This window comes from Lathamus discolor, chromosome 14 (genome assembly GCF_037157495.1).
Source record: "Lathamus discolor isolate bLatDis1 chromosome 14, bLatDis1.hap1, whole genome shotgun sequence".
Taxonomy (NCBI): domain Eukaryota; kingdom Metazoa; phylum Chordata; class Aves; order Psittaciformes; family Psittacidae; genus Lathamus; species Lathamus discolor.
In genome coordinates this window covers 8645426-8667076 of record NC_088897.1, presented here as the reverse complement: position 1 = coordinate 8667076, position 21651 = coordinate 8645426, and the positions used below count along the sequence as shown (strand labels likewise).

At 47.7% G+C, this 21651-nt stretch overlaps 1 protein-coding gene across 7 annotated transcripts in view; it reads right to left on the bottom strand.

The window, feature by feature from the left end:
* RPH3AL (rabphilin 3A like (without C2 domains)) overlaps window positions 1-21651 on the bottom strand; it is a 42476-nt gene that overhangs the window by 3153 nt on the left and 17672 nt on the right. For all 7 annotated transcript variants that reach the window (XM_065695139.1, XM_065695134.1, XM_065695133.1 and 4 more), the window contains exons 6-8: window positions 14291-14465; window positions 7916-8029; window positions 7289-7465 (exon numbers count right to left, since the gene is read on the bottom strand). In XM_065695139.1, coding sequence (XP_065551211.1) covers window positions 7289-7465; window positions 7916-8029; window positions 14291-14465 — 466 coding nt within the window. The remainder of the gene's footprint in view (window positions 1-7288; window positions 7466-7915; window positions 8030-14290; window positions 14466-21651) is intronic.

The following is a 21651-nucleotide window of genomic DNA, read 5'->3' as shown; positions in this document are numbered from 1 at the left end:
TCAGCTCTCAGCGGTTTCCAAACCAGGCGAACAACATCTATGTGCCACAGAGCAGGTCCTCCACAGGATCTTCCTGCCCTCCATGTGCCTGGCCATAGACAGGAGCCATGGCAGAATGCAGTCCCTGCCATGGCTGGGGATGGGTGCAGGATAGCAATGCGCTGCTGCAGAAGGTACTCTGGCTCACGTCAACTAAACAAACCTGAGCTAATCACTGCAGCAGCCTCTGGTGAAACTCAGGTTATGCTGGGACATGCTGTTTCCAGTGCATGGGATGAAATGCGGGGCTGGCAATGTGCTCTAAGACAGCAGTGGGTCAGTGCTAACTTCTCTCCACCTTCTTTGAACTGAAGGAGACACAAATTATGTTCACTCCCAGAAAAGAGACGGGATTTTTCCAGTCACTGCATTCATGTGAAGTGTTTAAGGCACAGGGAGTCCTGCAGATTCCTCCCACTGGCTACTGGCTGATGTCCCAGTTGAAAGATAACCTCCTGAGCCATAAAATCTCTCAAAGTGTTTACAAAGACTCCAAAATCCAGATTTTTAACTTCCATATGATTCTATAATACTGACTTCCCATGCTCTTTCCTTTATGCGTTGTTTTGACAGATGACATCAACTATTGCCCTCAGTGCTTTGTGCAAAATGCTGAATAGAAAGCTGGAAAGCATGAGGAGCAGAAGTATTGCAAACAGCAGAGAATAAGTCTAAGGACATGGGGGTAGGAGGCCAGACAGGCTGGTTGATCAAAGACCAAAGCACAAATCTCTGCAATGTGAAAGAAGGCACAAAAATAGGATTTTCATCTTCAGCAGCAGACTTGTTTCCAGATATATTGAGTGAAAGTGGCAAGAGAATGAGTCTTTGTCATTCCTCTATTTTCAAGGGAAAAGTCTTCCATTTAAAACTCCATAAAGAATTACAGAAATAGTGAAAGTAATTTATTTTTAGGTACTCGAGCCTTTATTCCCTTTAAATTCAAGGCTGACTTAAAAAAGCTGAAAATGTTTTGGCTCCACCACTTTTCGAGGACAAAAATATTTTGATTCCTTAGAACATGTAAGGGGCATATGCTTCTTTTGAGGTTAATATTTACAAATGCATTTTGTCTAGAGTGCAAACCTTAAATCATTTCCTAATGCTGTCACTACCCAAAATCATGCTTTACTTATAAATACAGGAGGACCATTTGGTCCTGCAGTACCAATACGAGGAGGCAGAGACAGCTCAAAGCTTCTGATGCATGAAGGCACAATTCAATTTTTTAACTTTGTGGAAGAGGGACAACTCATCCTCCTTGGCAGTAGGAAAACTCAGTCCTGTGGCAGTGGCATCAAGCTTTGAGCAAAGGGAGAGGACAAACAGCAGTGCCCAAAGATTGATGAGGCAGCCAGTGCAGGAGGCAGAGGCTTGAAGGGAGAGGGTGGCTGTGGGTGAAGGTCTTCCCTCCACATCTGACCCCCCCTTCCTTCCTAACCTGTTCCCTCAGTGCAGGCAGAGGCTGAAGGCAGATGGAAAAAGAGGAGGAGTTGTGAGCACAGCTCCCTTGTGTGGTTACCCACCTATTCCACTGTGGGGCAAAGCCAGCTCTACACTGTTCGGCTGTAGCTCACATGGAGGAGGGATCAAGCAGTCTGAAAACATTTAAGCAACTTTCTCACCGAGTGCAGGAAAACAAAAGTCAACTCCCCAAAGACTGCCTTGAGGAAAGTCATTAAAGAAATGACTATCCCATTTGGAGCCTAATTACTGTTAGGACAACTTTTTTTTCCTAAGCGGAATGGAGTAGTTAGACCCACTGAAGCAAAATGTTACCTCCTCATCATTCCTGAGGGAGCAAACAGACATTTGTGAAACAGAATGGAAGGAAAAAAAGAAGTTCATGTCTTAACTTCAAAGATGTCCTGAGAATATCCTGCCACAAAAATAATGCAGAATGGCTCTGCCTGTCATGTATTAACAGCTTGCATATTTATGAGCAAAAGTTGATGCCTACTCTAGCCGGGTATGCACTGAGCCACAGAGAGAGTGGCACCACCTCATTTCTAAATTTAGTCAATTTGTGAAAGATGGGGCATAAATCTCCCCAAATTAAGAGAGATTGAAGCAGTATTTCCTGCCCATCTCTGCCAGCTTCAGGCCCTTTTCTCATCTCTGCTCAGCCTCTCCCAGCATGACAGCTACAAAGCAAGCAGCCAAAGGGAGGCATCCAGAAGCTGCAGCTTTAGCACCCTGGGAGAAGAGGCCAGGTTGGACCTGATGACCACTTCTGGAGGTCCTTCCAGCTGGTCTCATGCTGTGACTGCAAGCCAAGATGTTTCTTATACCCCACCAGGTACTGCCATCATCCTCTCAGCTCCCAGACGCAACACCACCACTGTTTAACATGGCTTGGTTTAACTGCCAGCTGCTGTATTAAAGTATTAATGACTTAGACAACACACTGGCAAACAAGCAGAGATGCGGCGACTGTGATTTGTGTTCAGAGTATGCTTCTCATTAATTAGCATATCCTGTGGCTGTTCTCAAACCTCCTCTTCGAGGCACAAATCAGAGCCTTCTCTAGCCCCACAGCCCATACCAAGCTCATTCACCATTCCCTACCAGCAAGCTGTTCAGGTGACCCACAGAATAGCAAACAGGATTGGATTGACCTGCTCCTGAAGCAAGAGAAGACACCCAGGACCCCATTAACTGGGCCCACTGAAGTAGAACTTGCTACTGATCTGAGAAGAGGTGCCTTTTTCTGTTCAGTTTATGCCCTGCAGCAGCCAGGTCCAAACTCAAAGAGGTTACTGCCAGTAAAAGCTCTCCATGGGCAAATGAAAACCACTATAAGATATTGACAATTTCTTTAATTGTTTAACATTCCTTTTCTTTATTAAAAATACCATAATTAGCAATAGTGAGGATCTTGCTCTTTTTTTAACTGAGGCATCTCTTTACACATCAGCTGTACAGCCAGAACAAGGTGAGTCACCTCCCTAGCTGAGGGTAAGGGGGAAAAGGAAGATTGTGCTTCTTTCCTGCGTACAAATTTAATTCTCTTTACAATAAAACATTCTCCAGGAAAACCAGCACATGATCTTCCTTTTAACAGCTACCATGTCAGAGCGGGCACCTCCAAGAACTGGAACTTCAGAGAAGAAACACCAGACCCTCAGAAAACAATGCTTTTGAAAGGGTTTGAAGGCAGGTAGTAGGAAAAAGGAAAACAATTGGCAGCCTCTCAGCTCACCACTGTCTTCTGAAACTTTGGCTCATGGGCTGAGGTTGCCTAAATCCCAATGCAGCTCTGACAATGAGTCATTTTATGACAAACCCCAGGCTTCATTATCTGCCTCACCAAACTCCAGCCAGCGTAACACACTGGAAATCTACAAACTCTTCTTAATAGCTCCTTGTTTCCCCTTGGCCGCACGACCATGCTGTTGTCTTGGCCTTCAGGCTTAAAGAGCTAAGGACTACGACAGCAGCTGCACCTGCACTACCACTCTCTAATTCCCTGTTCTAGCTGTGGGCTAGGATTTAAGGATGCTAAAGTGTTCTGCAAAGTCACACTTGAGAGCAGAATTAGAGCATAGGTGAGAATAAGAAGTGAAAAGAAAGTCACCGGTAGAACACCACAGGAGGTGCTAATATGAGGCAAAAATTGCTCCAAGCACAGTGTTACAAAGTTACAGGGCTTTTCAGAAAAGTGATAACAATAACCTCCTTTTAACATCCCTATTCTGCAGGTAAGGATCAGCACTTTAAGTAAGAAAGGATCTTTGCCCCTTGCTCTGCTTTCTGGTCAGAGCAGAGCACAGGGATTGTCCCACAGGCAGGGAGATGCGCAGTAAAGATGCCAGTCGTGACATACAGCACACATCACCTCCCCAGCTCTTTAAAGAGATGAACAGCAAAAGGAGCCTCCGCTTTTTAGCGACCAGTGGCATTGTCCTGGGTTCAGCAGTAGCAGTCATTTTTCTCCCCCTTGGTGGCTGGTGCAACACCGTGTTTTTGATTTTTGGCCTGTGAACAGTGCTGATAACACTGGTGTTTTTAGTTGCTGCTCAAATGTTTGGTCTCGCCAAGGACCTTCTGAGCCTCATGCTCTGCCAGGGAGGAGGGAAAGCCGGGAGGAAGCAGAGACAGGACATCTGACCCAAACTAGCCAAAGAGGTATTCCATACCACAGCACGTCATGCCCAGGAGGTAACGGAGAGTTACCCGGAAGGGCTGGGACTGCAGGGTTGGACGAGGTATTGGTGGGTGCTCAGTCAGGTGGGGTTGGGTGAGTTATTGGTTGGCTGGTGTTGAGGTGTCGTATTCTCTCCCCTTGTTATTTCCTTTATCATTACTATCATTGGTGGTAGCAGTGGTGATTTGTGTGATACCTTAGTTACTAAACTGTTCTTATCTCAACCCGTGGGAGTTGCATTCTTTTCGATTCTCCTCTCCATCCATCCAGGAGCAGGGGGAGGGAAAGAAGGGGGGGGGGGATTGAGTGAACGAGCTGTGTGACTTTGTTTAAACCATGACAGGCATCCAGAGGAACCCATCATGAAAAGCCTTTCACAGACAGACAAAGCTCTATTCTAAAGATGGTGAGAGGAACTGCCACCAGTCCTGTGGCTCCCAGCATTTCCACATCTCAGACCTCCAGCATCCCAAAGCACATGAACCCCTCTGCAAAGCAGGACACTTCCTAGGGTACTACAGCACTGGTTTTGCTCTTCTCTTTATTTTCTGCTCTTGCCAGGCCCCTGGCAAAGCATGGGGGCATTCAGTACTGCAGCCTCCTGGAAGTTTGATCTGCTCAAAGCACCTGATACAGAGTTCCACAGCACATGAGGCCACACAACTCATTACTAGATTCAATACGTAATGGATCATGATTGTCAATAGTTTGCTGCATAGATCACATTGTGGCAGCACCCCTCCAGCTGGGCACATTAAGTGCTCTCAGAGTAAATGAACACTGACCGTGCTTGCCCCTGCTGCTCACTCACTGCAAGGAGGCAATGCCACATCCCAAACACATCAGAAGGAAAACAAACTCACTTTCCCTCTCTCCTTCCCATCTTGAAGTGCTGAAGATGACCCACACTGTGGGACAGAGCATGCAGCCATGGCAAATATAACACAGGCACAGGTTCCAGCTTCAACTCCTTGCAGAGACCTTTGGTAGAGTCTCTATGACTGCCCTCACCAGCACCCATGTTGCTGTACACAGGACAGGCTCAAAGACAAGCCAGCCACCCTGCAGCCCATCCTGCCACCTCCTGTGGTCACAGAGCCACAGTCGCAGTGCCACCTAACTCTCTGCAAGCCCAAGGCAGCTCCCTGGCCCAGAAGGATGTTCGTCTGGTGGCTGGTTCCTGATGTGACATGACAGAGAACCCTGCCTATTGCCACCCTCCATCAGCTCCCAAGCCTGTACCTGTGGACTGCAACCATCACCAGCTCCATTCCCTCCCCAGCACATGTCAGCAGTACTCACTGCAATCTCCCTGCCTCCCCCTCCCCTGGCTCTAGGGCCATGGAGACCTCCTACCAAGGCTACCCTGCCGAGTCCCTGCTGCAAGCACCATCTCTGAACAAAGTAGCCTCTTCTGCAGGAAGACTGGGAAATAAATGACTCCAGACATAATGAAGACCTTTACAGATACTCTCTAGTCAGCCAACCTCGCTTAACCTTTTCCTTAGCAAGATCCTCTCTTACATCTCAGGGACTATTATAACTGGGCTCATGAGATTGCTACGGTTTTCGTTTTTTAAATTTATGTCCATGCTGCCCGTCATTTTTAGCTCTCCCCTGCCTAGCAAGGAGAGATCCCACTGGAAAGCACTGACCCCTTCTGCCAAATTTTGCATACAAGGTTTTTAGCAGCAAAAAGGCATTTTTTTGCCTCTAGATATATTGTTTGCACTGTCATGGTCAGGCAGCAGTTAGCTCCAACAGCTGGCAGGAAAGCTCCGAAGTACTAAGTGCTGTACACACACATGGTTCAGAGGCATGCATCCATCCAGACTTCAGCATGGCCATGAAGCACCAGCGTAGAAAGCACCCAAGGGGTCATAGAATCCTACAATGGTTTGGGTTGGAAGGGACCTTAAAGCTCATACAATTACAACCCCCTGCCATGGGCAGGGACACCTTCCACTAGACCACGTTGCTTCAAACCCCATCCAGCCCAGCCTTGAACACTGTCAGGGATGGGGCAGCCACAGCTTCTCTGGTCACACCTGCTATCCACCACCACTCACTTCAATCCTGCAGGACAACCTGCAGCTCTGCTCAGCAGCCACCAGAGCCAATACACAACAGCAATCGGACGTCATTAATGCCACAGCCAACAGGGACTTAAAGTAAACCACCCCATCCAGGACAGCACTATAATCCAGTGAGATGACAGAGCAGAAGTATCACTCATCTGATTTGCTTTGCGAAACCAAGAATTAAAGAAGACTGCAAATGCCTGAAACTTCGGGGAGGGAGGGAAGAACAGAGAAACAATTTTATACTGGCTATTTCTAGCAGGAAGCGTGGGGAGGGGGGACGATGACTCCATGTTACACTTGAGGATAAACCTGCTCTCTCTAATCCAATTTACGCCTCAACATGCACAGCACAGAACAGGCTCAGGAACAAAAGGAGCGGCAGCTCACAGGGCAGCAGAAACGCTCTGGAGAGAGCGGCACTAAACGATAACTTAAGGGGTTATTGACTAGATTAGTGGGAGCTGCAGAGAGAACACATTTGCATCTCTTTCAGCTGCTTCAGATCAGATGTGATAGCAGCTTCTGCTCTCACAGTCACTTAATTGTTCCAAGGTTGTTGAGGGGGGGAAAAGTGTCTTTTTCTTGCACTGCAGAGTTCCAAGAAGAGCCATTCTTGGCTTTAAGAGCCATCTATCATTAGGAAAATTTTTATCCAGTCTCATAAAGCTGTTGGACTTCTGCTTTCCTTCAGTAAATGCTCAATCAGTTCTGCTGCCTCTGCAGGGCAGACAGAAGCTCGGGGCCTTGGCTGGGACAAAGACTCAGTCTACCACTGCTCTTGGAGGTGGATGTAGGCAGCTCCCACCTCAGACAATTACTCATGTTGCAGAATAATTCTGCACTCAGGGGAGAGGGAAGGAGTGAGCTGTAATGTTGTGACAGCATCTGCCATGAGAAAAACAGCAGGGAAAGGTGATCCTGGGCTGCAGCTTTGCCAGGTGTGCAGCTGAGAAAGCTGTGCTTCAAAGGAAGTAAGCCCCCAAAGCATGGATATGCCCAGAGAGGAGGTTCAGCTTACCAGGGACTCTGCTGCCGGCATCGCTGTCTCGCCCATCGGCTGGCTGGTCACTGTGGCAGCTCTCCGTGGCACTGGGGTCAGCCCCCTGCTCGCTGCCCAGGCTGCTGCGGCTCCCCGACATACTTGGGGAGTGGGTGCTCCCCAGCACCCTGCACTGGCTGGGCTCCCTGATGGGTGCTGTGGGAACACAACAGAGAGATGCTGCTGGGGGACAGAGAAGTGGGTGCTCCCAAGAGCCTCCCCATTCCCAGCCAGACACCCTCAAGAAGAGGATCAATACCCACTTCATGTGCTCTACTCCTAAAACAGCAGTGGTGATCCCAGCGCTATAAAGTCATGAGTGAGGAGCTGGCTGGAGATGTGCTGCCAGTTAACCTGCAGTAGCTTCCAACTGCAAGGGCAGACCATGAAAGGCTGCAGGCAGTGGAGCAACCCACTAGCTGTTTGACCTATTAATGCTATTCCATTGAGAAAGGATCAGATCCTCATCTGGCACAGCTACAGCCAGCGGGCTGCACCAGCACAGGGCACACAAGTGGCTGAGCCAAACCCCACATTGCCTAGAACCAAATATTTAAGCACTTTACATTTCCCACCCTACAGTCACAAGGAAGACCAACTCCTCACCTAGTCCTGCTTGCTGCTTTCCGCCTTGTGAGCCTTTTGACCCTGCAGGTGAGGGCTTATCATCCAGGCTGGAGGAACTGAATTCTGAGTCGCTCTCACTGTCACTAGAAACCACTGCAGAGAAGATCAGGGGGAGGAGAGGAGAGAGACAGTTATTCACAATGTTCATAACACATAGCAAAGAGGGTGCCAGATGGATCCAAATAAAACATGAACTAATGCTGACTTGCTGATCACATTTTCCCTCTCCAAAAGGAGCCCTACCTGCAGTTCCCCCACAGCTGTTCACTCTTCCTCTCAAACACAATGTGCTTTTACTTTTTACAGCTGATTTATTACTCTACTGCACACATTCCAGTGGTGCAGCACCTGAAGCAGATGCACACACCACCAGTGCTGCTTTGCTAAACCTGATTAGGGCCATGGGGATCACACTGCTTCTGTGCTGTGCTTCACTGCCCAAAGCTCCCTGCTGCAAAGCCAAGAGCCCTGCAGTGTGGCTGGTCTGGGAACTGGGCTCTGCTCCCACTGATCCCCACGCCAGCATGCCAGCAAGCACTCCTCCTCCTGATGTTTGCCATCTGCTACAACATGCTAAGGGCTGGCTACAAGGCTGGTTTCTGCTCAGCTGCAGGTGGAGGGGTCCTGGCTGCACTGTAAGAGCATCCATGATTGAGTTATGTGGAGAGAGGGGTTATCTTCCTCCAAGTTGCATTTCAAGTGTTGCAGGGCCTTTGTGGACGCTCCAGAATCTATGAGGAAAACACCAGATAAAACTGAGCACATCAAATAAAATACCCGGCAGTGATTACACAAAGAACCGATGTTATTAGCACATCATCCATTCAGCACCCATCCCTGTCAGCACACTGCCCAGAGCTGTATTACTCTTATACTCTCAAGGCTTGAAAGGCAAGAGGCCTTCCCCTTCCTCAAGCAGACAGTTCCCCCCTTTTAAGGCCACATTTTTATTTCTCCTGGCCATAATCCTGATGCTTTCCACACTCCACAGTTTCCACAGGAGCTCAGCGAGCCTCATTTTGCCAAACAAAACTTCCCAAATTGGCAAGTTATTTCTACTTTCCATGAAATTATGCAAGCACCTCTCCAGCATATACCTGTGCAACAGATAACTGCCAGCTGCTCTGGGTAAAATGAGAAAGGTGTTTTTCCAGCTCTTGGGTTTTTATAACGGCCTGATCTCAGAACAGAAATGATGGGGCTGAGGAGGAAGGTAAGGGGAAAACAACTGTCCTTTGTTTGAGGGATTGCACCTACAGCATTTCTCTGTCCGACCAAGGCAGATACCAGCTCTTCTGGCAGCTCAGAAGCCATTTCAAACAATGGGTCACAATTCCTGCCAGAAAGTACAATGTTGGCTCATGTGGGATACAGAGTAGGCAACACTGCAATCTACAGCCTCTACTATAGAAAAAGGAAGCCCCAACTATTTCTTAATATCCATCAGTATGTACATATATGCTCACGTTCACATGAGAAATGAGTTCCCTGTTTTGGTACTGAACAAACCACTTTGCCTCCATGCCATGTAACTAACCTGACAGTGCTGCTGGGTGCAGGAGAGATGTGGGTGAAGTGGTACAGCAAGACAAGCACAGGGTAGCAAAGAGAGCTGTCAGTTCATCTCTGTACCAGCCCTAAAATTCACTACATGCAGTTCACAGCACTACAAACCCTTTAACTCTGCCCAAGGCAAGAGGATGGGTATCCCTCCCCTTGCACAGGCAAACACAAGCTGTCAAACATTTCTGGCAGAGACTTCTGCAGATGCTCCTGTATTCAGGCAGCGATCTGTACTACACAAAATATTTTATTAAAAAAAATAAACATTAATAGCTAAAATAGCACTTTGCTGGAGTTAACATCTCTGAGGATATTAAAGCTGGCTCCCGGAGTTATTGCAAAGCGTTACTGAAGTTGCTGTTGCAGGCAGCTCCCCACGCACACCGTACTGCTGGGAAGCTGCCTCACTGCCTGCACAACCTTCCCAGGGAACCAGAACTTCCTTCTGCACCCACAGCATTCCCCTCCTGGCACCATCAGGAATGGGACCTTTTACCTGCAGGGAAAGGGGCTGTGGAGCTGAGCCAGGCACAGAGCAAAGCCCTGGTACAAGCTGGGGGTGTCTTCACTTCTTGCTAAGCATCCTCAAAGCAAAGGTTTGGCTTTGGGCTTTGCCATCTTAAAGACAGGTTCACCAATTCCCTAAAGCTCCCCGGGAGAGGTGGGGAATTATATATAAATACTATAAATAAAAAAGATACATAACACAAACCAGACAAACCAGTATGTATATTTTTGCTATAAAACCCAAATCTCAGCTGTGAGGATCATTCTGACCGTTTCATTGCCCAATTCCCTCAGAAAATGTGCTCCTGTTGTGCTTGGTCATGATCCTTTCCTGGCCTTCTGGATTCATCAAATCCATCCCTTTAGAACAGCTTCTTCCTCCATGAATCCTTTAAAAATTCTGGAAATCAGGATTTATTTGGAGAAGGCCCCAGTGAATCAGTGGAGGTGACTTTAGCTGCCTTCCTTTCTGCCATTCAGCAGCTCAGAGAGGACCAGCACAAGAGGAAGAAAACATTAATGACACAAAGGCACTTGCACCACAGGAGCAGCCCTGTCTGCTCTCATTTTCTCTATTTCCAATAAGAGTGTATTTTACCCACTGTACCAATAATTCCCTTTAAGGTAATTTTTCTCCCAAAGATCCCAGACCTTCTGCTGGCACTTTCCAGAGCCCAGAAGTCATAAATCTGGTGTTCCAGCAGTTGCTGATATATCAATAAGAGTCATTGGACAGCTGTACTTTGAGAGAACGTAACAGATTTATCCCTCAATATCCAGCTGACTGAAAAAAAGCTCATAAAAAATATGCAGAGATAAAATTTGCAAGAAAAGCAGTATTCCCACAGGGAATGGGTCACTCATCGAGAGCCTGAATCCCTCTGGCAGCAGCCAGATGGCTGGGAGATGAAGAGTTTTGTTACAAACCAAGTGTCTCTTTCAGCGCAGCTTCTACACTAGATCATGACCAGCATGGACAGTTGCATGGCCATCTCCAAGCAGGTGGAGGGGACTGAACTCAACTGCTCTCCCTTTTAGAAGCAGCACACTTGCAGCTTTGGCATTGCCCAAAGCTGTAGAGAAGTTGGATGATCACCTCGACGACCTGCAAAGCACTTGATGTACCCCAGCACTCTCCTCTCTGCTTCATCACTCAGGATTTAGCCTCCAGCACACAGAAACCACATGAACCTACAACATCCCCCTGCCCAGCCGCTTCTCCTCTGCCTCTGATAGTGACAGCACTGAGCCCAGCATATTGCATTGCTTGGCAACAGGACTAGAGCACATTGCAACAGGAGAAACCACCAGAGACCAAGCAGAGCAGCAGGCAGCCCTCATGCCAAACAGTGCAAGAGCTCAGGAATCACACTTCTCTTTTTTCCACCCAGATGCTTTACATTTTTTTCTGCAGAACTCAGAGTTCGGAAGAAGGGAAGCCCTGCTGCTTATTGCTTCCCACCCCCTGACGGCCTCATCCTCCCTGACCCAGTGCAGAAACCCACCCACATTCCACCACATGGAGCAGAGCTGTTCCCCAGCACAAGAAATATTACTGCTATTCTCCCCATGACAATACATTTGTGCCTTAACTAATAGCAGGGTTCCCATGGCAACTGCTTGTTTATTACTGAAAAACTAAAGGCAACGGCAAATCCCAGTATCAGTGAGTGCCAGAGGAATAATGGGTGTGTAAAAATAAAACTTCTTCCTGGTGGGTTTGCCTTTTATTCCAAGAGGCACATTCCTGCAGTCCCTCAGTCCCGCTGCCTTCCCACCCTCCTGTAGCAGGAGTAGCTGGTACCCAGAGCATGGCACTGAGCCCTTCCTTTTAAGGGGGAAAAAGGGACACTTAAGGTTTGTCCCATCCCTGCTGAAAGGCAGCTCTTGCCATGGAGGATGTCAAAAGGACACCCTTCTCTAGCAGGCATTCCAGAGGCTGTGCCAGGGCATGGATGTGCCTGTGCTGGTCCTACCTGACTTGAATCCCTTAATAGCTAAGAGATGGCTCCTTCAGCACCTCAGGAAGCGAGTGGTGGAGTTAGACACGGCTGGCAAAGATAACAGAAACCCTACTGAGAGCTGCCTGTCAGAGGCAGGCGTGTGAGATGCCAGAGCTCGCTCCTGAGAACATCCTGCCAAACAAGCAACAGGGCTTCACTCCGTGCAGAAAGGACATGTTCAGATGAGGGTGTACAAGGTGGGAGCTGACAGATGTTATCAGCCAAGCAGAGGTAAGGCAGGCTGTCTTGTCAGCCACCTCCTCTTAAAGCTCAGCCCAGGCCCAGTTGCAGATTCACGCTGGCAATATCACAGCTATATCATCTCCACGAGGAAAGGCATCTGCCCTGCACACTGCAGAGGTTTTGGGTGACAAACAACAAAGTCCCAGCACTGGCAGGTGAAACACGCTTAAACGGAGAGGTGAGCTGTACAAACTCCCAGCTTCAGAGATGAATTACAGCCCGCTATGCCCACTTAAAGCTGTCCAGAGGACAGGTGGCCTAACAGAGAAGGGCAACAAGGAAAGAAATGACCAGAAAATAAAACCATAAATTAGTACTATCCAACCCATAAAACAGCAGCCAGCCAAATATCACAGCACGAGGAGAAAGGCAGCTCACCACCCACACCCAAGCTTACCTAAGGCCACTTTGCTGTCCTCCACCTGCTCCTTTTCTGCTCCTGCCAATATTTAGGGGGAGGCCTTCTCCCAAAACAAAGCTCAGCTAAAAAACTGAACTAAAAAGCAGGCCAGGTCTGGGCTCAACATCTTGGACTTGTAGTGTTTGGTGTATCATGTGAACAGAAAACACCTCATTAATCAGCTCATTTGCTAAGACAACTCTCTTTTTCCAAATGTCTCCTAGAGGGAAGCACAACCGTCTATTGTTGATGTAATTTGTCTTTAATTACAAAAGTTACAGTGAGGCTGGGAGTGCTTTCCTCATAGGGGCCTAAAGAGGAAGTTTGTAAACCCTTCTCCTGAGTCCCCTTTATTAACAGGTTATTTTCTCCCTACTGCACTCCCAGTAATGTTGATGTAGAAGAACGTATGCTGCTGGCATTGAGGGGATCTAATATCAAAAGACAGAAGAGGAAAGAGGCCAGACAATTGTGCTAATCCATACCAAAATGAAATGAAGAGAAATCAAAGCAGACTGGCAGTAGCTTTAATTCTGCAGTATCCATCGCTGTTGTGCTAATGACCCTGAGTACTCAGCTTCTCAATGCCAAGCTGCTGCTCCCCACAGTTGGCTCTAGGCACGGTGATGGAGTGGGCATACAAGCAATGACAGGGTGGACAGGTGGAAGGAAAGGGGAAAAGAGACATAAGAGGCTGTGCTGTGAATGGGATTTGATGCAGCAGCGATCCAAGATGCCACATGTGACACTGCAGTCTGCTTCAATCAAGGTCTACCTCAAAGAACAGGGATGTGAGTGCTGAAGCTAATAAATGTTCAGGCTTGTCAGTGCTATGGCCCCAGCCCTGTGCAGGGCTGTTGATTAACAGCTTCTCTGAGACACATTTAAAGAACAAGTCACCCTTGAGCTCTCTGTGCTGCAAACCTCTGCAGGCCTGGAGAAGGAGCTTCACCCTTTGCCAGTCTCACCTGTTCAAGAGGAGTCAGCCACAAAAGGACACAGACAGCATTAGCTCGCTCCTACCCACTGGTGTGGAACAGTATCTCTGCCCACTTGGTCCAGGACTCAGGAAGACCCCAGGGAGATGCCAGCGGTGTAATTTCTTAATTACAAAGCTCAAAGTGACCTGAGGTTTCTGCCCAGTGGTGCTCTTTAGAGCAGCAGAAACAAGGAGCAAGCAGCCCCAAGAACAGAGGGAATGAGACCAGCCTTTTGTCAGACTTGGCTGCACAACGATGTCCAGCAGTGGCACCATGCTATCTATTTTGGCAGGAGCAGCTCTTTGGGCTGCAACTGCAGACAGGTACCTGCTTCACAGCTCGTCTGTCCCTTGGCAGTCCCAGCAAAACAGTGGGGGCTGCAAAGAACAGAGGAATGCAAGGGTAAACTGAAGGAAAGAGGGTCCAGGAGGACTGGGGCTAGTCTGGGCCACCAATGCGCACTTACAGTAACAGTGAAACCTGAAAAATACACCACAGCATAAAAACCCCAAAACCACTCACATAAGGAACACACCACCTCTTGTGGGCTATCCCTCACCTCCAGCATGGCCTTCCCTATTAGCTGAATCCTGCTAGCCACAGTAGAAGCGAGGTCTTTCTTCCCACCTGCTTCCTGGGCACGGAGCAGACAACCAACCTTTTCCCCTGGCCCAGGTGAAGGATCGGCTGGTCCCAATGCTCTCTGCCTCCGGCATGGCTGGCTCGCTTTGCCAAGGCTGCGAGTGCTGCTCACTGGATTTGCTGCTGCTCTTCAAAGGCGTGATGTACTTGGGCAGCCCTTTGTAGAACCACGCACCAGACCTCTTCCAAACCTGGTAGAGAAAGAGACGCAACACCTTAAGCCTGGGTTTTTACGGCAAGAGAGCACAGCCTTCCCACCAAGTTCAGCCCAGCCAATCCCACTGAGCTAGCTTGACCTCAAGGTGACCACGCAAACCATGGAGCTTCTTACATACTCTGGGTCAAGACTACCTCTTTCTCTGATGCCCTGCTTGAGTCAAACACATGTTCCCACACTTACTACAAGGCCATCAGGATGAAGTTCCCTGGCTTGCACTAAGAACCAGGCAGTTCAGATTCTGCAGCTGTTGCTTTCCCACTGGGAATGCACAAAAAGAAAAGCTTCCTGGAGAAAGCAGGCATGTGCCATGGGTGCCAATAGCTCCAAGCACATGGTCTGCTTAAAGAAAAACAAGTCTTGCACTGGCTGGAAGGGCAGTAAGTCCTCACAAGTCGCTCCTCCTGGGCCAGCTCCCTCTTTACTTTCAAGAGAGTCAAAGACCACCAGCAGCTGAGGGACACAAGCGGCAATGCCAGAACAGCAGAAATGCTGCCTTATGCATCCTGGATGGCACAACCTTGGTGCTCATTTCACAGAGAAATTCAAGCCAAGCCAGATCATTTAATGGGTGGGCTTGAAAACCCCAGAAGAAGAAAAACACCACCTAAACCTGTAGCAGAAAACAGACTGAGAGCGCTAAACTGTAATATCTCCTGTAAGAATGCCCTCTACTCTCCAATTTAGTTTTAATGCTGCTTATGATGAAGGAGCTCTATTAAGTATATTTAATATAAAGCCTGCTGTGAGCCAGAGAAAAGGAAAAGGATGGCAGCTTAGACAAGGAGAAATGGCCCTAAGACCCAATTCTTTCGTGCCTTCCAGCAGTCTAATAATGAGCTAATGAGACAACCAGGGCAAAAGTTAATGTAGTAAAAATATAATTAGCTATTTCATACAGGGGGATAGAAACCTTGCACTTCTGTTCAGAGTGAAGGAGATCAGCAGTGTTTCTGTCCCAAGTTTTCAAAGCGTCTTGCATATGGTATCACCATGATGCACTGGGTACAAATGCAGATGTCCTTAATTACAGCAATATGTTTGCAATTTGCATTTAGGGCTTAATCAAAGCAGAGGGCAGTGATAACACCTGGCACTCATGAGAAGTTCTTCTCATGCAGGCACAAAAAGCAGGACACCACCATTGCCATTTCACTGATGGGAGGAGATTGCTCAGCAGGTTGTCCAGTTCCTAGTCCAGAGCCATCACCAGAGAGCTAAATTAATCCCTGTGTTTGGGGTCTTGAAAGCCAAGTGAAAGCAATCTGAATGCAGGAGGGAAACCTGGTAGCATGCATTTTAAAAGAGCACCCAGCAGAAGCAGTACAGGGTCACTGTGACCCAGCACACACATCAGTTACTGTAAAAGAGAGATGCTCGTGTACACCACAGCAGAATGTAAAAACAAGGAGATGATCCTGCAACCACACTAACATTTTCCTGCTGGGTAACAGCCCAGAAGGATGGCAAGTCTGCCATTCAAGCAAAAAGCTGGGAAGCCAATTCCCCAAAGGGGAGAAAACTGCAAGTTCTTCTACAGAAAGGGCCTTGGCAGGCAGGCCACTTTACCAGCTCCTTCGCCACATGCAAGGAGCCAAAACAGTGACCCAGCCAGTGAAGGCACAAGCTGACACAGCTCTTCCTGTCCCCTCTGCTAGCACATAGGGACTGCACAGCATTTGGTACAGCTTGTACAACAGCACATGTCAGCGCAGCACAGGGACACTGGAGGATCGTGTTCTGCTACCCCAACAAAACCAAAAGTCAGGAAACAGAACATGGTTTTTAAATCTGGGACAGACACCTCTACGTGGAGCTCAGTGTACTGTAAATTGGGTAACCGTACACAGGAACCATAGGCTGGGTAAGCCCTGGTCTCCCTTGTTTCAGGTAGGCAAGAAGGCTTGGGAGCAGCTGCACTCAAAGGGTTTGCCCCCCAGTGAGTGCCACAGCTTGAGGAGGGCAGGTTATTTGTTCCCTGCCACACACTGGGTAGCTGGGATGCACGTAGCTTCCCTGCACAAATTGCCAGGGAGGAAGCAAGCCTTACAGCCATTCTCTAAACAGACCTTGCAACATCTGTAATTTAATTTGAAGCACTGAAGAGACCTATTATCTTCAGGCGAGCTACAATTTAGGCACACCATAAACCCAATCAGACACAGCAAGGATTGCTGTAAGAAAAGGCTGGTCACCCCCAGGTTCCTCACTACCCCAAACCAAGTCCAGTTATAGAAACAGAATACACCCAGCTCTGAATTAGTAATACTAGTATAAAATTGAGCCTACAATACATATTCACTTTAAATTGGTGCCTCTGACAGTTTGGTCTCATTACAGCAGTACTGAAATTGTTTTGAGATCAGCTCTAAAATCGCTGCAGCAAGATGCTCTCCCCTGTTTTAATTTAGCACCTCTGCTCCCCTCAGGTTAGCAGCATGCCCCATCCAAAACGACAGCAGCTCACGTTCTGTTCTGCACATGGGCACACAGGTTAGTTTTAGCATCCATGCATCAAAACAGATCAATGCTGCTGACTGCTATTGATGGTAGTTTCATTGATTGCAAGAGTGGCCCGACAGCAAAGTTCTTGCTTGATTTTAAATTAATAAATCCATAACAGCTCTTCAAGAATAAACCTCATGTTTATTAGTAGAAGTTTGCTCTTTCCAAGGAGGAAAGAGTTTTGCTCCCACCTGTCCCATTGGCACACAAGGTGAAATCCAGCCCCTACAGCAGCCTGAGTTTGGGTAGAGCTGGAATTTCATCAGCAAGAGAGACAAATAGCTTCTTCCAGCCTCCTGCAGCAACCGAAATTTAAATAACATTGATCACTCACCCCTTGCTCTCAGTGCTTGAAGGAAGGAAGATGCATATCTGCACGATCCCAGATCAGGACTTAGTGGCCCAGTGTGTGGCTTAGGACAAAGCAGCCCCACCACAGCTCACTGGCTCAGCTGTCCCCAAGCCCACTGTGCTCAAACTGCCCAGCCAAAGACAACCAAAATCCACTCCTGTCTTTCTGCTTCCCCTGACACCTAACCTACCCTAAACTAAAGTGAGGGAGGACATGGACGAGGAGCTACTTTAGCAATAGTAGCTTTATTTTATTATTTTAAACCAATTTAACAGCCATGGCCATGACAAGTCCAGAGAGCTCACTGCCTTTTATAGCCCTGATAACATTCCTATTAAAAGCTGCATCAAGCCATCATTCTAGCTATAGAATGAGACGGTGAGAAGCAGATGTGTACTTTTACCTAGCACACTCAAGTGCAGCCTGCAAATGGGACGTAACAGAGAATCACTGGGCCATGGTGAAACACATGTTACTGCTCAGACTTCTCCCTCCCCCTTCTCCTTCTCTGAACATAACAGTGCTAAAACACAAAACTTCTGAACAGAAAACATTAGGGCTTACTGATGAAGGGACAGGATCACAGCTGAAGGAATCATAACTAATGCTCGCAGCCCCACTGAGTTCTCTTCACCAAGCCACAAGCCCCCTAAACAGAGATGCTTAGAAAGGATCCTTGCTGCAAAGCCACATTTTGCTCTACCACCTACTGCTTGCCAAGCAGTAGCTGTTCTCATTCTGCAGCCCTGTTCCTTCACAGCAGTCTAGGCTGGTCTGCGTGAGGGGAAAACAGCTACCTTTAGCTTCCCATGCGGACACCAGCACTATTGGCTCAATCTCCCAGCAGCGGCAAGGCGAGGGAGCAGGTTCCCATGGGCTACAATGCTTACTGAAGAGAAAGGCACCTGCAAATGCAACCGCCCTGGCAGGACTTCGTTGGCATTGCCCTCACGCAGCACATGCCCACACACTCACTTTGTCCCAGCTCTCCACCATGGCTCTGGCATGCTGCAAACCACTGGCAGGGAGAAAGAGCAAACGCTCTTCAGCTTCGTTATTTGCATTCATCTGCTTTTCCATAACACAGAGATTTCCAATTACATTATTTACAGCAATCTGTTGTCAACTCCCACATTCAGCACTTGAGGATGAAGAAAATTAAAAGGCAGTGAAATTGCTATTCGGAGCTTTGTTTCCGGAATAGCAAAATCTATCACACCCCTGACCCCAACGTTTCTCATGCTGCAATGGCTGCCAGCCTTCCATGATTTATCATTCCCCTCTCAATCAGGCCTCTTTTTTTCCTGTGGCTCTATTCTAGAGGACACTATTTTGAGTCTAACCACTTTCTACCACCCCCAAAATAATATGGCAGGCTATTGATGAGTTCTTTGAATTGCAAACAGGTGCACATCACTTCGATTCAATCCAGAGTCACCCAAAATAAACACTCCCCTTCCATCAGGATGGTATTTTGCCAAGAAATCATCATACCAGGCTGGAATAACCCCAGACTATGCTGGTTGGTAATGTTCAAAACTGTATGAGTGCATATGTGAAAAGGGAAGCCCTGGGGGCAAGAGGGGAAGGAGGCAACTCCCTTGCTCCAGTGCAGTAATCTTCTTCCTCTGCATGGTTTATTGTGATAAACCAAAAAATCCAGCCAGCCATGAAAATGCCATTTAGAGGAAGAGAAGAAATTAAAGGGAAAGTGAAGCGAAGGGGACAAATTAAAACTTTAACAGGTCCCTGATAACTGACACTCCCTTTCATATTTGATGGGGTTAAAAAAAATAACTATCTCCCCCCACCCTACTAAAGCTGTTTTCATTATCGCTACAATTTTGATGTGTCAATTCAAATGCAAATGTGCACAAATGCTTCCAAGAGTATTTTAATTATGATGATAGCATCGCTAATTATGGATGTAAAATATATATATATACATATATAAAGTGGTAACTCAGGAAGGTGCTTTGCAGAACCTGGTGGTATCAGTCAAAACAAGGCTGTGCAGAGTTAAACAGCTAAGGAGGGATTTGACAAGCACAGCAGGACCCATATCCCCTTCAGGCCAGGTGACAGGCAGACTTCAGCCACATGCAACTAATTCAGCATGGGCATTGCTGCCCAAGCTGTTACCAAACTCACGTGCTCTGCCCGAGGGCTGGCAGTGGGGAATCATTCCAGCTGTATATATGCCTACCACAGCTCCTCCCAGGCAAGTTTTGCTCCTCTGACAGCTGCTGCAATAAGCCCGTTCTGCTGGAGGACTTGCTCCCCTTCTGCCCTGCATTCTCATTCCATGGGTGCATCACTGATTCACTGCCAACCTAGTGAACAGCCTTACTGCGAACCTGTGGCCAGTGTTTACTGCAGCCTTGGAACAGGCTTTCTAATCATGCCATGGGACTTCATATGCATGTGGAGACAGGACTGCCCCAGGGAGGATCAGTCCTCCACATTCACTCTCCAGAAAGTCAATGCAAGATGCAAAGCCAAGAAAGGCAATGCGACACGTGGAGGAGGGAAGAAGGGAGATTCTTGCCCTCGAAAGTGAATGTCATCTTGATTGAATTTGCTTCTACCCTTGCTGGCAGGAACAATAAGCCAGAATCTGCATCTGCTTTAATTGCACTGCCCTCAGAAGTGGAATTAAATTGCAAAGGCAAATGTCGACAGAATCCTGGAAGAACAAAAAGGTTTTTTTCAACAGATACCTCTACAAACAGCTGGGACAAGCGATATGTCCAAAAAGCCAGTTTTGGCCTAAAGCAGGTGAGGTCTATCTTATTTCAGGAAGAGAGGCACTCACAATGCAGGGGTGTCTGCTGGTCTTTGGGGATGTTCCCTTTGTCAGTAAGAACATCCAGGCTCTTTCAGGTCCCAGCCATGTCAGAACACAGTACTTTCATCCCCAGCACCTTCCTGGCACCTTGGAGACCCTTACCCTGATCGTACACATCACACTTCAGCAGCTCAAGTGCTGCCCAACACACTGTTTTGCTTGTGGATGATTGGGATACAAGCAGCAGACAGAATCCATCAATTGCCTCCACTCTCCAGAAATAAGACAGTGTCAGAGCAACTTGTTCCTCATTGCTATGCAGCACAGCCTTTCCCAGTAGAGGTTTTCAAGGAAGCAGAAAGCAGCAAAGAACACTTCTGAATGGCCGAGGCTGGGATTCCCAAAGGGATCCATGGGCACCAAGCATTCAACTCCAACTAAAAACTGATGTAAACAATAGCTTGTTACTTTGGTCTTCATTTTGACCCAGGCAGACAGATGATTAAAGTGTTACTGAAGCCAGCAGATTCTGTCCACACAGCAAAAGGGGGAGAGAACTACCACATATCACTAAACTTACTGCTAAACTAGCTTAAATCAAATCTACAGGGATAAATAACAACAAGGAAGATGGAGGGATGAGATTTAGCATGTATGAACACCACCACACACCACAGCTGTTAACTACCATATGTGTCCAACCCCACCATGCTTGCTTGAGATCCTGGTGGGCCACAAGACTCACGTGCTCACTCAGTGCATGGCAGAGACTAAAGGGAACAATTACAGTCCTAGGCTCTTGTCCCAGCCAGATGACACTTATTAACTCTAGCCAACGTCATTTAGTCCACCCAGGTTTCCAAATGACCTCTTTCTCATTTCACTGCCTGACAGTCTCTTGCTAACAGAATCAAGAGCTTCATAAATATCATGCTCAAATAGCTTGAGCAGTGGTTCAGAAAATTAGACAGCGATCAAAGCGCTGATGTGGGTGGAATTACCCAGCTTGGAAACACCACATCTCATCACACCTGCTGGGGGAGGCACTCCAAATCAGCATCAAACACTCACCCACCTGAGCTGGCCCACTTCAGGGGCCTGACAAGTGGGGAGGTGTTGCCAGAGCTCTGTGGCCTGGGACAAGCCTAGTTTAATCATGTATTTTGCTGGCATGGACTAAAGGACAACCTTGCTCAGACAAGCTGTGCATTGAGAAGGGGAGAGAAGAAGGGTGATTTTGACTTGTTACTGCATCACACAACACAAAGTGCTTCAGTGTGCTCCTGAAGCTCCCTGCCTGGATGCCAGGAAATAAGACAGGTCCAACTCCTACTCACCATGCAAGGGATTCAAAGGTTAGACAGAAATGAGAGCATCTGATCCCAAAAACCAGACAACCATCTGCACTCATTGATAGCAAATATAACCTTCAACAAAGAGCATGGCCAAATGGGGTTGGTCCATAGCAGATGGCAATACAAGACAGATCCAAATCACAAGAACAGACAGCAATAA